Source organism: Athene cunicularia (assembly GCF_003259725.1).
Source record: "Athene cunicularia isolate RWA chromosome 3 unlocalized genomic scaffold, athCun1 chr3_part1, whole genome shotgun sequence".
Taxonomy (NCBI): domain Eukaryota; kingdom Metazoa; phylum Chordata; class Aves; order Strigiformes; family Strigidae; genus Athene; species Athene cunicularia.
This window is the reverse complement of record NW_020799097.1, coordinates 114,575,485-114,590,262: the sequence shown is the minus strand read 5'-3', so window position 1 is coordinate 114,590,262 and position 14,778 is coordinate 114,575,485. Positions and strand designations below refer to the sequence as shown.

General features: G+C 43.0%; 1 protein-coding gene across 4 annotated transcripts in view; it reads right to left on the bottom strand.

The window, feature by feature from the left end:
* Nucleotides 1-14,778, bottom strand: part of CCDC85A (coiled-coil domain containing 85A) — an 80,863-nt gene that overhangs the window by 18,599 nt on the left and 47,486 nt on the right. For 3 of the 4 annotated variants that reach the window (XM_026845786.1, XM_026845787.1, XM_026845788.1), the window contains exon 3: nucleotides 65-141. The exons of the other annotated variant lie outside the window; for it this stretch is intronic. In XM_026845786.1, the coding sequence (XP_026701587.1) occupies nucleotides 65-141 (77 nt within the window). The remainder of the gene's footprint in view (nucleotides 1-64; nucleotides 142-14,778) is intronic. 4 annotated transcript variants of the gene reach the window in all.

Genomic DNA, 14,778 nt, shown 5'->3' with positions numbered 1-14,778 from the left:
CACGAAGACTCAAGCGTTGCTGTCTACCTGCTGGCTACTGTTCCCACCAACAGAAGTCACCCACCTGGGGCAGCATGCGATTTTCCTCCTCCAGCTGTCTTACTCTTGCCTCCAGCTGCCTAACATAGGACAAGGTTGGTTCTAAAAATCAAAAAGAAAAAAAACTCATATTATCCACAGAGATCTGCTTGTGTTTACTGGTGTCAGAGCCTGTGCTACATTCTGACTTGTACTCACAGCAGATTGCCTCTCTCAAATGTCCGTTAAACATTCAGCTCTGGTCCTCTCTAGGGCAGTGCAGATAATGCTGACGCTAGAATGAATCCAATTCCTCGTCGCTTTTCAATCTAAACTGCTGCGCTTTAAGTCGGTCCCTTCTCAGACACAGGGTATCTAACAGAAAGGCAACACAGACTTGAGCTCTTCCAACCCATCCCCTGAGCTCTGTGAGCTTGTACTGTATCTTGGAAATATGCCATGAGAGTAATGCATTATCACACCAAGTCACCACTGAAAAGTCCAGAAAGAGAAGACAGTCTTCTGCAGGAAGAGGCAGTCAAAGAGGCCCCTCCACACAGCCCAGCAGAGGCCCAGTGGCACACGGGCAGCCTCCCCCCACAAGCCATCATCTCCCCTGCAGAGAATATGGCCACTGGCCAGCACGCAGGCTCAAGCCTCAGCTTCTGCTAGGGCAATGTTGTCACAGCTTGAGCCGGTGCTGGAAACCAGACTTATGTCCCCAGGCCCCTGAGGGGGTTTGGAGCCTGGCTGATAGCATGATGGTCCGGTGGCGCAGAGCTGCTCCCGGCGGGTTCTCCTCACCCCATGTATGCCAAGGCAGTACTCTACTAGGACATGCCCTTGCCACACTGCTTTGCTATGCAGGCTCAGTTGAGGAGCAAAAGACTGCCCACTCTATTGACAAGTAACCTCACTGACCTTTGTAAGATAATTTGGTTGATAACAAAGAATATAAGTCACTTCTAGTCTGCTCTGTTCCCAAGAGCTTTATGCAAGAGAAGTAGAGGAGTGATCCATCCCTAAAAGCATCCAAGAGCTTTATTATTGTGTATCACTTCTTGGGCCGCACGGAATTTCTGGTATTGAAGTCCTGTGTCTAAGAGAAACACATGCCTGAGAAAGTAGCACTCAACTGGAAGAGAAAAGATGTCTTCTCAGTGTGGAAACACTGCTGTTACCCTTGTACCTCCTTGTATCTAGATGGAAGTTCACCACGTATGCGCTCCTGACTCAACGATCTACTCAACTTTCTCTGAGATGTCAATTCCAATAACATATTTGTACTCAAACTACCACATAACTGGTAAAATTCTCTGATGATTAATGGTACAGAATCCACGGGTATCAGTATTATCAGTTGATATAATCCTGAAAAACTGCATTGACAACAGAGATGTTCGCTGGTTTAAACGGACAGATGAAATTGTGCACCAGTTTCCTCCGATACCTAATCACCACGCCAGTCTGCCCATAAAATAAAGGTGATGGGAAATGAGGTGTCACTTACTGCTCTTATGAGACTGCAGTAGGCTAAAATATGCATGCCCAGATAGTGCACGGGAATTTACACAACATGAAGACAACACACAGTAATTTGTCAAAAATGATTCATACACAGCAAGGCACCGGATTAAAAATAGCACTGTACAATAAAACGAAAGAGGTAATCTGAGGTCCTGCATGCTCTTCTGCCTAAGGATTTACATAGCTAGTGATGGGTGCATCTCTGGAGAGTCGCTAAGCCTAGCTCAGATGAGCACTTAGAAGATGAACAGCTTATTCAATTAACTGTACACGACAGGGTCCTGCCCATCAAATCAGTTTCCTTCCCAGCAGCAGCACTTTTGGGAGGAGCCACAGAAGCTCCCTCACCATTATGGCCATTAGCATAGGCAACAGCTCCCAGCACATCTCATCTCTTCTCCCTGTTGTTTTCTACATCAGATGGTTTCTGTAGAGCCATCTTTTCAGAGGGACTGAAGCAGGTCCATTCTTTGGCACTAGCCTTCTCTAAATTCCTTGATTACAAGTCCACTCCTCTGTTAGTTTGGGCTCAGCCTTCATGCTCAAGTCCAACTTCCCAGCTGTGCCCACCAGCCGACTTCACACCAGCTCTCTTCTGGATTCTCTTCAGCTCCAGGTCTTTTGTGATTTTCTGTTTTACCACTAATTAGCTCCACATATGATGTATACCTCTTGCAAAAGTTTGCTTCTCAGTTTTATTCCTTCACTCACATGTTGGGAGTCTAGAGCTGAGATCTCTGCTGCTTCAAATCATGCAACTCCACAACTTCCCAATGCCAGTTCATACCAGCTGAGGATTTGGGCTGAAATCTGTGCCTGTTAACCCTTCTAAAGTGTGAGAGAGTTATTTAAATCTCCTTCTGTAATCTGATTAAAACAGAAAATTAGGTCATCTACCAAAGTCTTGATCTAGCGAATCCTTATTTATGTCTGTCTTCTTGACACATAGACTAGATGCATATATATTTCAGTATCTGTTAATATATTTATGCTGTGATGCTATGAGCTTAGAGGGAAAAAAGAGTAGAAAAGGCAGTCAAGGATGTAAGAGACAGCAGAACTGAAAATACACAAAGTGAAACAGTGTCACCAAACTTTAAAAAAACCCAACCAAACAAAAAAGTTCCATCTTAAAAGTATTTATGAGAAGGCCTACATGATCCATCTATCAGTCTGGAGACCAGTAAAGAGCTCTAAATCAAGAGCAAATCTTAAAATGCCATCCACAAAATAGTTACCTGCTACCACTCCCACTGTCATTTCAAGCAAATTTTCACAAGACAATTAAGCAGTTTAAAACCGAAGCAGAATGAACTGATGATGAACTAATGCTTCAGCTTCTTTATCTGAGCTGAAAACAAATGTCTCCCAAAGGGAAAGCACTACAGAAACGTAGCATCACTTCCACAACATTACTGTTGTCTTATAATAAAGCATTTAATAAGATGCTACAATGTGTCAGGCAACCACTGCTCTGAAACATAACCTGCGCAAACAAGATGATCCCTAGCTGATGTCATTAGTCATAAAAGCTTTTGTGTGTTATCCTTCCCCAAACAAATTTATCTCACGTTGCTCATTTTCCCAGAGCTGCAAGCACACAGAAAAGCCCTCCCTTATTTGCAGAATCTTAAACTTGAGTTCTAGAGTGCTTATAAATAAACTTCCAAACACAAATCTGGCGAGCTTCCTCTATAGAGAACATAACCAGGGAAAAGCAGCAGTTGTATTAACACCCTTAAAGCCCAACTACTATGTTCTGGGTAATAGTTCAGAAACTGTTAACTATGTTGAGCTCAAACACATACTCAAATAAAAACAGACAAACAATTACTTTGGGACCACATCTAAACAAGATCTGACCACAGAGATGTGACACTGCAGTAGCCAAACTACCAGTCTGGTCAGCTGTGGGCTTCTTGGTTACATTACTTCCTCTCCTTCCCATCTTCCTTCACTAGGCACTTCTATGGGTGCAACAAATTCTAACAATTCTCCTCCTCAGGAATGGTCTCCTACCAAATCAGCTTCCCTACTTGCACTTACGTGAGCTTCTCATGCTTTTAGCATCACTGACAATGTGTTCACCATGCGGTGCTTCATTCCAAGGCTGAAAGTAAAATTCTTTTCCAATATCTCGCTTTTAGGGAATTTCAGCAACAATCCACCCTTTCTCCACATCTGTTGCTCTAACATGTTACTAAAGAACATCAATATTTACGAGGCTGATCTCGTTCTTCTTTTGACATCAACACTCTTGAAGCTAGTAGATATTTTGGGGTTATGTCAAACAATCAGACTCTTACGTTGCTACTAAAGGCACATTTGTGCTTTGGCTTTATCCATTTTTGCGTGACTGTCACTGATCTCAGTCTATCAAGTAATTCATAATGTTCTTTAAGCTAGATTATCCTCTGCTACTTTAGAATGGTTGAGAGTGCCACGTTAAATTCTGATACTTTTTTTTTTCCTGGGTTTGGGTTTGTTGGTTTTTTTTTCAGAGACTGGAGGGTTGTAACTCAAAGGCAACTGTGATATTGCACTGGAGAACTTCTTAAAGAGGTCCTTCACGCTCCTATTAGCTCTCTGCAAAGCAAATAGATCACAACCCCACAGAAAGCAAAGTTCAACCTACGCTTGTACTTGTTCCAACGAGCTTGAGTAATAAGCACAATACGGCAGGTGGAATCGATTTTAGCTAATGACAAGGGAAGTATTTGAATTAAAGAAAGAGTAGAAGATGCAACACCTCTAGTACTGATATAAACCTAGAAAGACCTAGAAAGTAATACACAAGGAGTGCCTTAACTCAATGACTATAATTCCGTTTTTCTGTATTTCTAAAAAACAGTGATTCCCAATTATAATAGTTGTCTGCAAAAACTGAACATGAGGATTCCACAGACCTCCTTTGGACTAACTTTAAAGGACAAACCCATCAATGCAAAAGATGCTACTTGCTTCATGGAAGTTGAAAAAATATGTAGAAAATCTTTTAACTTTGGAAAAAACTAGTAATACAGTGGATGAGTAAAGCAGACATCCCAGAGGAAGTAGAGCAAGATCCTCCAAGCTAAAAATACTCAGAAGGGTAGAGGTATTAAGAGAGTAATACTGTTTGCATTGATCCCTAGCCATGAAGTTATGGCCACCATGAAGACAAGATGCTATACTGGACAGAAGGCTGCTCTGAAGCAGCGATAGACAGTCCTTACAGCCTCACAGTCAGAAAATGGAAAAACACAATTTCATGATAATGCTGCAAACATCACCTTGATTCTGTTAACATCAACATTTTCTGCTTCCACTGGCTCAGCTCTATTTGGTATTCATGTTCCTAAAAGGAGGTCACCAGAATCCAGAGAGCTGTCACATCCCAGTATGCATATTTTAAACACTTAAGGTATAAATGAAGGAAACTGACAACAATTTACCTCAGCAAAGAATTCAGCTTGTTATGTGTAGTGATACTTTGATGTATGGCAATGAAGGTTCAGTTAAGGTATATTCAACTTCAGCAGGGAAAGTCATTTGTTATGCTGCTCTTCCTGTAGCACTGTGTTGGCAGGAATATAATAATTGCATATCAAATCGGATTTTGGTCGTTCAAATCCACACCCAGCATCCTGCAATGAAAACTAAATAATCTTTCAATAAATGGAAGATGAAAAACAAGGCTGCGCAAGGGCTACTTTAAACCCTCCTGTAATTAACTGACAGCTCCATACATTTATGGAAGGTAACTGTTGTACTAACTGGGGAGCAGATCCAACGACATGCAAAGTAGCTCCCTGTCCTGTAATTCCTAGTCATCTGATTTAATTAATACTTCAGTAACTTAATATTCATGATAAAATATGTTATTACCGAAATCTATACCCTTTCAGCTACCTTGTTTGAATATAAGAAAAAAATACCTCATGCTGTTGGATTTACAGCGACACACATTTACACCACCTGCATCTCTGAACTGGTGAAGCTGCTCAGTGTTTATACTGGCAGCGTCCAGTCTCCCAGCGGCAGGATCAGACGACCTCTGAAGGTCATTTTTAGCCCTGTCTTCTATGATTTTCTACTCTGGTTGCACATCTTACATAACGCTCCTGTTGAGTAAGCAAATGCTGGAGAACTTCTTATTAAAGTGCAGCCAAATTCCCCTGTAACACAGCAACATTAGGATTAGTACTATCATGTAGACAGAAGGATGTTTGCTTATGGCAAAATTTTACTCAGCTCACCAGAATATTTAGGAGCTATTTACCACTAAGACACATATTCTCAGAAAGTTTTGGGACAGCAAACACCGTAGCATTAGCATTAAGATAGGCTTTGCATCTCTCAATATTGCTGTTGTGTGAAATTCTCCCACCCCAAGCTGAGATTTCTTGTGATTACAGATCCAGCACTTCTTGAATTCTCCCTGTAATTAAAAATATAATTAGCTAAGCTTAGCTACTTCACCAAGTATTTCAAAACTGAATCCTAGAAAAGGGAAAAGCTTACATATGCTAGTTCAAACATCCAGAATGAAACGTTACCACTGCCACTTAGTTTTCTCAGGCAACATGTGCCATGTTTCCCCTTTCCAGCACACATTACTCAGAGACACGTGCTAATTACATTATCTCTGTAATCAGACATTTTAACACAGATTTCATATAAAAATAGTGTTTTTTTCAGTTGCAGAAGCTTTCAGTCACAAATTTTTACAAAAAACCCCACTTCTTATTGTCTTGAGGCAGCCCTAGCCGTGCCTTTAATGATTCATCGATGCTGCCTGACTGAGATTGCCGATGCATTCGCATTTGTCTGGATTTAAGTGCCAGTCTGATGCTGTGGATTATGGAGTTGGAGAGAGCAGGTCTGGGCCGATCAGGCTGCTGGGCACATGGTTCCACGTCATGAGGCACAGGCATTGCTCTGCTGTGGCAGCACCTGGGGGTTTCACCCTTGCTGAGGGCACCCAAGGAATGCCCGAGGTCACCAAAATGCTGCCTGTGACACAACCTACTAAAAATACAGGGTTGGATTCCACTTAAGAACTTTACTGATTTAGGTTGGCATTTATTGGAGGTTTTGCTGCATGTTTAGCTTTAGGGTGCCACTTCATTCCAAATGAATTTGTCTAAACAAAAAGAAAAAAAAAAAAGCAGCTTAAAAAAAGGTTTAAAAACCTCTCAGAGGAAAAGGATTCGACTACAGGACTAGCAAAAAATGCTATCAGATGTCAGACAAGGTAAGCTTTTATTTCCTGAAGCTACCCATAATACTCTTGCTAACAGCTGGGTAACACTGTCACGCTAATGGTCTGCTGTAACACTAACCTTGGTTTGTTTGGGTTTTTCTGGTGCTAGAGGTGACAATGGCAAAACTTTTCTTGCTGGCCTGCCTGATATCCAATTAGCTCCACTTCACCCTGTGCTAAATGCATTTGCCACGTTATTGATGAAAACTGAGAAAATCAAACCCATTACGCTATTGCTAAAATCTTTCCCACTGGCTGTTAGCTTGTTCTGGTATTGATTTTCTGTGGTTTATGATTGGTAAAATCCTCATCAGCTCCATTGAGTTAACTGCTTGGGTTTGTCCCTCTGCCACCGTGCCCTCATGTGATACTTAGGAGAGTCCCCCAGCTGCAGGCACATCCAGCAGCTGTAGAGGAGGGGTGTCCAGTGGGCTCCTGTGCAAAATCAACTGAAAGCCTGGAAAGGACAAGCCTCAGAATAGCTTTGCTTAGGGAAGGAAGGTAGATGAGGGCACTGGTTCACAGGGATAAGTAAGGGAGGGTTTCACTACTGCTACATAGAAAGAAATAGGCAAAAAATATTTTGACTTTACACCAGTGCCTCCTGATCATGCTGGTTTGCATCTGTGAAGTGATCCCTTGCTCACAAGGCCCTGGGTCCTCTGCAAACACATGGACAGTGTGAAACCATGCGTGCTTACATGGCCTCGTGCATCCACAGAGCCGCCTCCAGCTTCACCCAGTTCTGCTCTGCCCACATTACATGCCCATTTGCAGTACCACAAAATGAAATTAAAAAAAAATAACCAATAAATGAAAATATAAAGTTTCCCAGCGACAGCAGTATTAGTTCAAAAAGCAGAGGATCAGAGGGTCGAGCTGACTGAGGTGCTGAATACATGCACTAAAGGTCCCTCATCATCCCCGCAACTCCCCTTGGATGCTCACAGCCACCTTCCTTACTACACAGAATTCTGTTTCACAGGCTCTAATCATCAGACTTTGAAGAAACATACTGCAGAAAAGTTAGTTTGGTTGAGAATTTTAGTACTGGTACAGCAAGCTCTAGTTAATAATTATATTGGCTTCCCCTTGGAAGATTGCAATGTAATCCAAAACTGAAAACTGCATCTCCAGGAATTCTGCATCAGATCAAACCTATGAATCATTTTTATGCTCATCTACTGCCTCATTAGGAGGCAGTTATCCAGCCTGTAAACTCCCTTTTCAGGGGTTACTATCTGTGTGACTCAAAACTAAATTCAAATTATGTTCTTGGGAGAGCAGAAATAGAAACTTTCACATTACTGAAGCCACTGAACAACAGCACACACACTTTTCTTGCTACAACTACAAAACAGATGCCAAAACTCACAACAAAGATTGATAGCCACATGCTTTGTGGAGGAACAACCAACCCACACTCTTCCTCCCTGGTAAGGCATCTCCTTGTGTGAGTGAAACCCACAGTACACATTCTGGGTTTATGTGGGGCAAGTCTGGATGGAGAGGCAAAATGTGGGAAGGATCCCGTAGCTGCATACACCATTAAATAAACTGGACACCACGAACTGCAAGTGTATGGCAGCTGACTGCATCCTACTGTTCCCAGGCTGCAGACCACGTCACTCAGCCAGCTGTGTCAGGGAGTCCTGACTCCTTACTTGTCTCCCTGCTCAGAGAGGCCTCCCGTGAGGAAGTCTCCCCTGGGAGAACCGGTCAACCATCCGATCACAACTTCAGGAGCTATTTGGGCAGCTGGCAGTGCCACAAAAGCAAGAGGGTGAGTGAGGCCACTCTTGCAGGCTGTTTCTAGCTCCTTAGCTCACTTCCCATCCTGCGGCCGCTCTGTTTCCTGCCACAGAAGCATCCCGCAGTGAAGTGTGTGTGTGCAGGCAGCAGCACAAAGCCTTGCCAAGAGCCAGCGTGGCGACAGCATCTCCCACGTGCAGAACAATGCCTGGCACACCCAGCCTTCAGGGGAAAATCATCACGTAACAATAACCCAAGAAGATAGCAGGATTTAATTCAGCTAGTATCTCTGGGACTCTGCTGTTCGGGGGTACAGGAAAAGCTGCTGAGAAGATCAGGAGTCTTTTATGTTCACTCTTACTAGCCGCGTTACAAGCTCTGCCAATATACAATCCCATATTGGAATAATGAGTCATACCTTCTAATGAACATTAGATCTAAGCTGGAATTTCAGACCTGTCTATCAGTCTCCCCGCCATGTGCACAGGGCGTGCTGGGTAGCACTCGACAGGAAGACAACACAGAGCCCAGGGCTGCGAGGGCCAGACCTCATCGCCAGGTAGAAAGAGAGGGCAATGGGGGACACCCATACCTCTCGCCTCTAGAAACCAAGGCATCAAAACTTCCAGCATTCCCATGTGGCTGCAGACATACTGCAGCCAAGGGCAGGGATCCATCTGGGATCGTAATCAGCAGTTGGCAGCAGTGAGGCATCTCATCCCAGAGGCACCAACTGCAGCATGGGGATGCTCTGCCTACCCAGAAAGAAGTAGGAGAACGTCCTCCCCAAAATCTTGAGCGTCTTATTACAGGATGGACATTTACTGGTAAACACAGCAGGGAAAACGACAAAAATGGCAGGTGTCCAAGGGAAAAAGAAGCTAGATGTATACAATTACTCACCTCTATGGATGAGTGATACGGAGCACTCCTGAGATCAGGTGAGAGCAGAAGCTGGGGAACTGCCAGAGGAAGACAGACTAATGTGGGCAAACACAGTGAAGATTTAAAACTTACAGGACAAAAGGAGTTTTTGGATTAATTTCTCTACACAGAATGATTAAGATGTAGGACAGGCTATTAAATCGAGTAAAAGATGTTGCAAGATTAAGTATGTCCTCAAGACTGAAACCACCCTCTTGCTTCCCACATCCCATTAAAGAACCTTCTTGCCCTTACTGACCCTGGTCACATTCAAAGCAGGAAAGATGACCATTTTGTAAAATTACTCCACCAGCAATCTCAGCACAGAACCTAATTCTGAGGAAAAATTAACTATCCATTTCATGCTGACAGCTATACAATAGCAGAGGAGAAGGCCGTCTGTATAACCTCCGTCTCTTCTCTAAGACCTTTTTGGGCTGACTGTGGAAGGGAGTAATATAAAAAGTATTCAAATGACATGTCTTTTAAGCAGAAAATCTGTCAGTGTGAGTACGTCATTATCTGTAGGTACTGACATCTCCAATGGTCTGTCTTACCAGGCCACGTAACACAAAGAGCCTCAGCTGCTTCTTCCTCAGCTGGAGCACCCACGTCTCCAGACAAAATCCCTGGGAGAGGAAAGCCCCAAGAGGGATCTCAGAGATCAGGAATCAGTCTAAATGTCCATCTCTGGCTGAAATCAGCCCCTTTCTACACTGCTTCAGCACTCTGGAAAACTGCAGATGTCCCCTGCATGTTCTAAGTACCCCGAACAAACCCAACCTCAGGGGCACAGAGGTGCCTGTACCAAAGCAGAGCAGGCACCCACCTAGTGCAGGATCCTGCCCCAGCTTCACCTCTTTATTTCCTTAATTTCTGCAGAGCTGACCCACTAGCTCTGGAGTCCTGACATGATGCTGAGATTATGCAATGATTGCAGTGAGACTCTCATCAGCCACGGCTTCTTTAGAACCACAGCTGGGGCGGTGGCTGTCAGGCAGTGGGGAGTGGGGTGCTGCATGCCAAACCCTGCCACATGGCATTTTTAGGCATCCAAGCTCTCCCAGGGACAGGGTTTGGGCACCTTTTACACATATTCCCATTCACATGATCAGACATATGGTTATCTCTACCCTGAGCCCACATTTTTCCGTGCCCTGCTGCCCTTCTGCCTTCCCTGAGATCACTATGGCTGTATACTACACTGCTCCTGGGCCTTAGAACTAATCAAAGACTGCATTTTTTTTCGGGAAAGTACACAGATATAAAACCACATCATTAAATGATTCAGAACAGTAACACTTGTGAGAGGCATAAAACACAGGAACCTATGTTTTATCAGGGATTCAGAGGAAACCAAGTGCACCACATAAACACGGTTTTCTGGTTTCTCAGTCCTTTTTCACTGTTGTTTCACTGCAATCATAATATGCTACTATTAAATTAACATGATGCTGTTTAAGGCATTAAGAATTTAGAAGTCATCTCAAACACAGGTGTCAAAACAGTATGTATCATTACTGACAGGCTGTACTATATACATTTGCCTGCTTTAAAGCTATCAATGATTGTGTATCGATATACCTCCCAGACCCAGCAAACGATGGCTGAGCCCCTTGTGCTCTCTCTCCCTTTCTGCTAGTCGTGTATCTGCAATGCCTTTGTAGCAACACCAGCTGAGCTTTCCTAAATCAGCATGTTCAATAACCAGCTGCCTGTTTCCTGGTCAGCGTAACAGATTTCTCCAGTGATGCCATATAGGTTGTACAGGTCCCAGGGCAGCAGACATGGCAGCCCCTCCATGGATGTGGCTTTTATTAGTGAAACTAATCATTGGGCTTTAATGTGATGTGGTCATCTTTGTAGTCAAAGAGGTTAATGACGTGCTTTCACTTTACCACACTCTACACATTTAGGAGAAAGATTCAAATGTATCTCCAAGCAGCCCTAACTAAAGGACAGTAAGTCACCTGTATATCTTTGCTGCCAACACGGCCACCAGATGAGGCCATTTCTGAATCTGCACGTCCCACTCTGAGGTGTCTCTTAAACATATGAAATGATGGCACTGTTGCTGGCTGCTCCTGCACCTTCTTCTCCTTTTATGTTTCAAGTACCATTTAATTCAAGGGATGAAATCAGTCAAATATAGGAAGCACTCTGGAAACCAAAAATGGTAACAGTTGCAACAATTCTTCAAGTTTTTAAATCATCTGCATTCATCTGCAGGGATACAGTACTTTGTTCAGTTGCACAAGGGGCTTCAACATCCAGACAAAGCTTATAATGACTCAGAGCAGTCAAACTTGAGAGCTCTCACAGCTGCTTATCTACATCATCGGAACAAAACAAATATTTTAAACAAGGTCTCCTCTGTTTATTTCCTGGTTACTTCACTAATGGGAAAGCAATTTACGTATTTCCTCTCCCCAAACATATAAATAATTGAACAAGGATTTTGGTTACAAAGGCTGTTGGAAACTGTCATGTCCTTCACGCTGAGATTTCAACAGAGAGTTCATTACTAATCCTTCTGCCCCTGGCACAAGGAGAGGGGCTGCACGACCTCCCAAGGCCCTTCCTTGCCCTGTTCAGCATCAGGTCCCTCTCACACTACACAGAGCACACAGAATAATGACCCAAACATCAAAAATCAAGACTGCATGTGTTTGAGTGTCCACGTGAGGTGAAGGTCTTTTCATTCACTACTTGTCTTGGAGTTATTAGACATGGACACAATCTGAAACCTTCTTTTATAGAATTACAAGGACTAAAAATTTGCTCCTTCAGCAGGCAAAAAGAGAGCAGAGAAATTTTTGCTCCTTAGCTGAGCATTTCCTGAGGAGGTGGTACAGTACAGTTACAGTTATCATGTCTACCTGATTAATGCTAATACTGAAACATAATAATGTTGTGAAATAAAATAAATAAAAATACTAACGTTTTACTCTCCTAGCAGCTGCAAAGTAGGACAACATCTCCTGAGACTTTTCAGAACGAAGACAAAAAGACATAATTATTCCCAGAGTTCTGAGCAGTAAGACAGACATGACTGTAACTACAGGCTGAAGCAAACCTACAAGTAAAACAGTCAGGGGGGAATTACAAATCGGATTATATTACTTACATATGACCACCACAAGTCATATTAAAAAGACAACAAAACCAGGCTATCTACTATTTTGTTACACAGGGATGAGCTCAGATACTAAAGTGCTGAGGGCAAGGAAGGTAGAGTAAGTGTATAAATGAGCTGTCAGGGTAGCTGCTGTAACGAAATGCAGACAGCATCCTCAAATTTCTGAAGGAAACTGAAAAATATAGATAGCCTCTGAGGTTTAAGGCTAGAAAAACGCCATTAAAACAATCCAGTCTGGCTTCCTGCCCTGCGGAGACAAAGGAATGTTGATAATAATCCCAGGAATGCCTTGTTTCCTTTTCACTGCTGAAAGTGGATATGGTCAAAAGAAGGCTATGGGCTTCTACAGAAAATTTTGGCAAAAATAGAAAACAATTTGACCAAAATTAAGTTTATGAACAACATTTTTCATGTGACTTAGGACATAAACATAAGATCTGTAGTAATAAATTATTACAAGAGGGTTACATTCTCCATTTCTGTGGGTTTTGCGAAGGCTGACAACCAGTTACTTCCTGCCATTCATCAGGATAACCTACAAAAATGGCAGGACAAAATCTTGATCACTGAGCCTACGTTCATTTACATCACTTTGTGCACAAGAAGGAAACCTGTTCACCCCGGGTACCATCGCACCAAGATTTGTCATGCTACAGTTAAGTTTCACCCAAGTCCCTAAATATGGCAAGAGGTTTTATATAGAAGATGGCTGCCAGCAACCCACTGGCACTTCCTAGATGGTAACAACTGTCTGACATCCATCAGTTAACCAAAACTGTCCTTAACTCACAAACTCAACAGAAAACTTCCAGCCTTAACAAAGACTAAAAAAAAAAATAAATCTCAAAAGCATGGGATTGGAGAGTATAAGGAATCTCCTTTCCTCCCATTCTTCTAATAGCAGCAATTACAACATACTGACTCCAGGAACAGTTAACACACAAAACAACTTCTTCCTGGAAACGTGCCAGGAGCTCAGGAAAATTATAAGCTTGTCTTTCCTGTAGCATAAACACATTTCAATGGAGCTCCACAACAACAAGCAGCAGCAGCAGAATTATCAGGCAGAGCAGCAGCTAAAGGCAACATGACTCTGCTGACAGCTGCCAGCACAGCTGGGACAGCCTCTACTTTATAAGGAAAACACCATTTTCTCACACACCTGAGATAACCTTTTCTTGAGTCCTCAGGATCCAATGCTGCCCAGAACTCAACTCTTCCAGTGGAGTGGCAAGTTCCATCATTTTTCATCAGACAAACAAAATTTGGCAGATGAAAGCACTTGGGTGGCAACTGGAGATAGAAGAGCAGTGATGGGAACTGCCTGCTTTGGGTTTTAGTTGGGGTTTTTTTGGGGGGTGGGGTTCGTTTGTTGGGGGATTTTTGTCCCACTATTATAGACAAAAGTAAAAAAGGCATTTAACACATCTCTAAACCACTTCATAGACTGGCAAGTGGTAGTGAGTTGACATTTTTTCCACCTCTGTCTCCTCCTGTTCCCATACCTGCTTGTTACAAGTGTCCTTCTACTTCAGTGAATCACAATATTCCTAAATTTCATTTTTGCTCTTTGTTAAGGGAATGCTTGCAGGGGCAGCCAATGCAGCTGGCTGAGGTTTGCTGAGAATATTTGTTATATCATGACCAGAGGCCTGGCTCCACAGACAGCACACAGGAACAATTTACACTGTATAAGACAGCACAGAATATGTCACAGAATATGTGTGGTGGCTAGAGGAAGGGTATTTAAAGGCCACAGACTCTTTATGGTTTGAATCAAGTACTTTGTTTAGTCAATGATACAAGGATGCTATAAAGGGTTAACTTCACTGAACAGAGTGCTGACCTGGCATTTGATACTGGAGATGGGCAGAGGATTGGGGTTCTGTATTCCCCACAAAGGGAATTGTTGCCTGCTCTTACGACAGGCAGAGAGAGCTCTTGATATCACTGTTTTGCTTTGGTTTTCTATAAACTAACTCAACTTGCTTTAAGAGGAGAACTCCAGGTTTCTCAATAATACCCACAATCCCAGGACCCCTGACTCCAAGGGCTGCTTCCCGAGATTAAAGAAAAGGAAAAGTTCAAGACTTATCAACAATGTTATACCAGGCTTATGGCTTTGGTAACCACGGTGGAGTTTATATGTAAAAAAGAACTGGAGCTGCCTGGC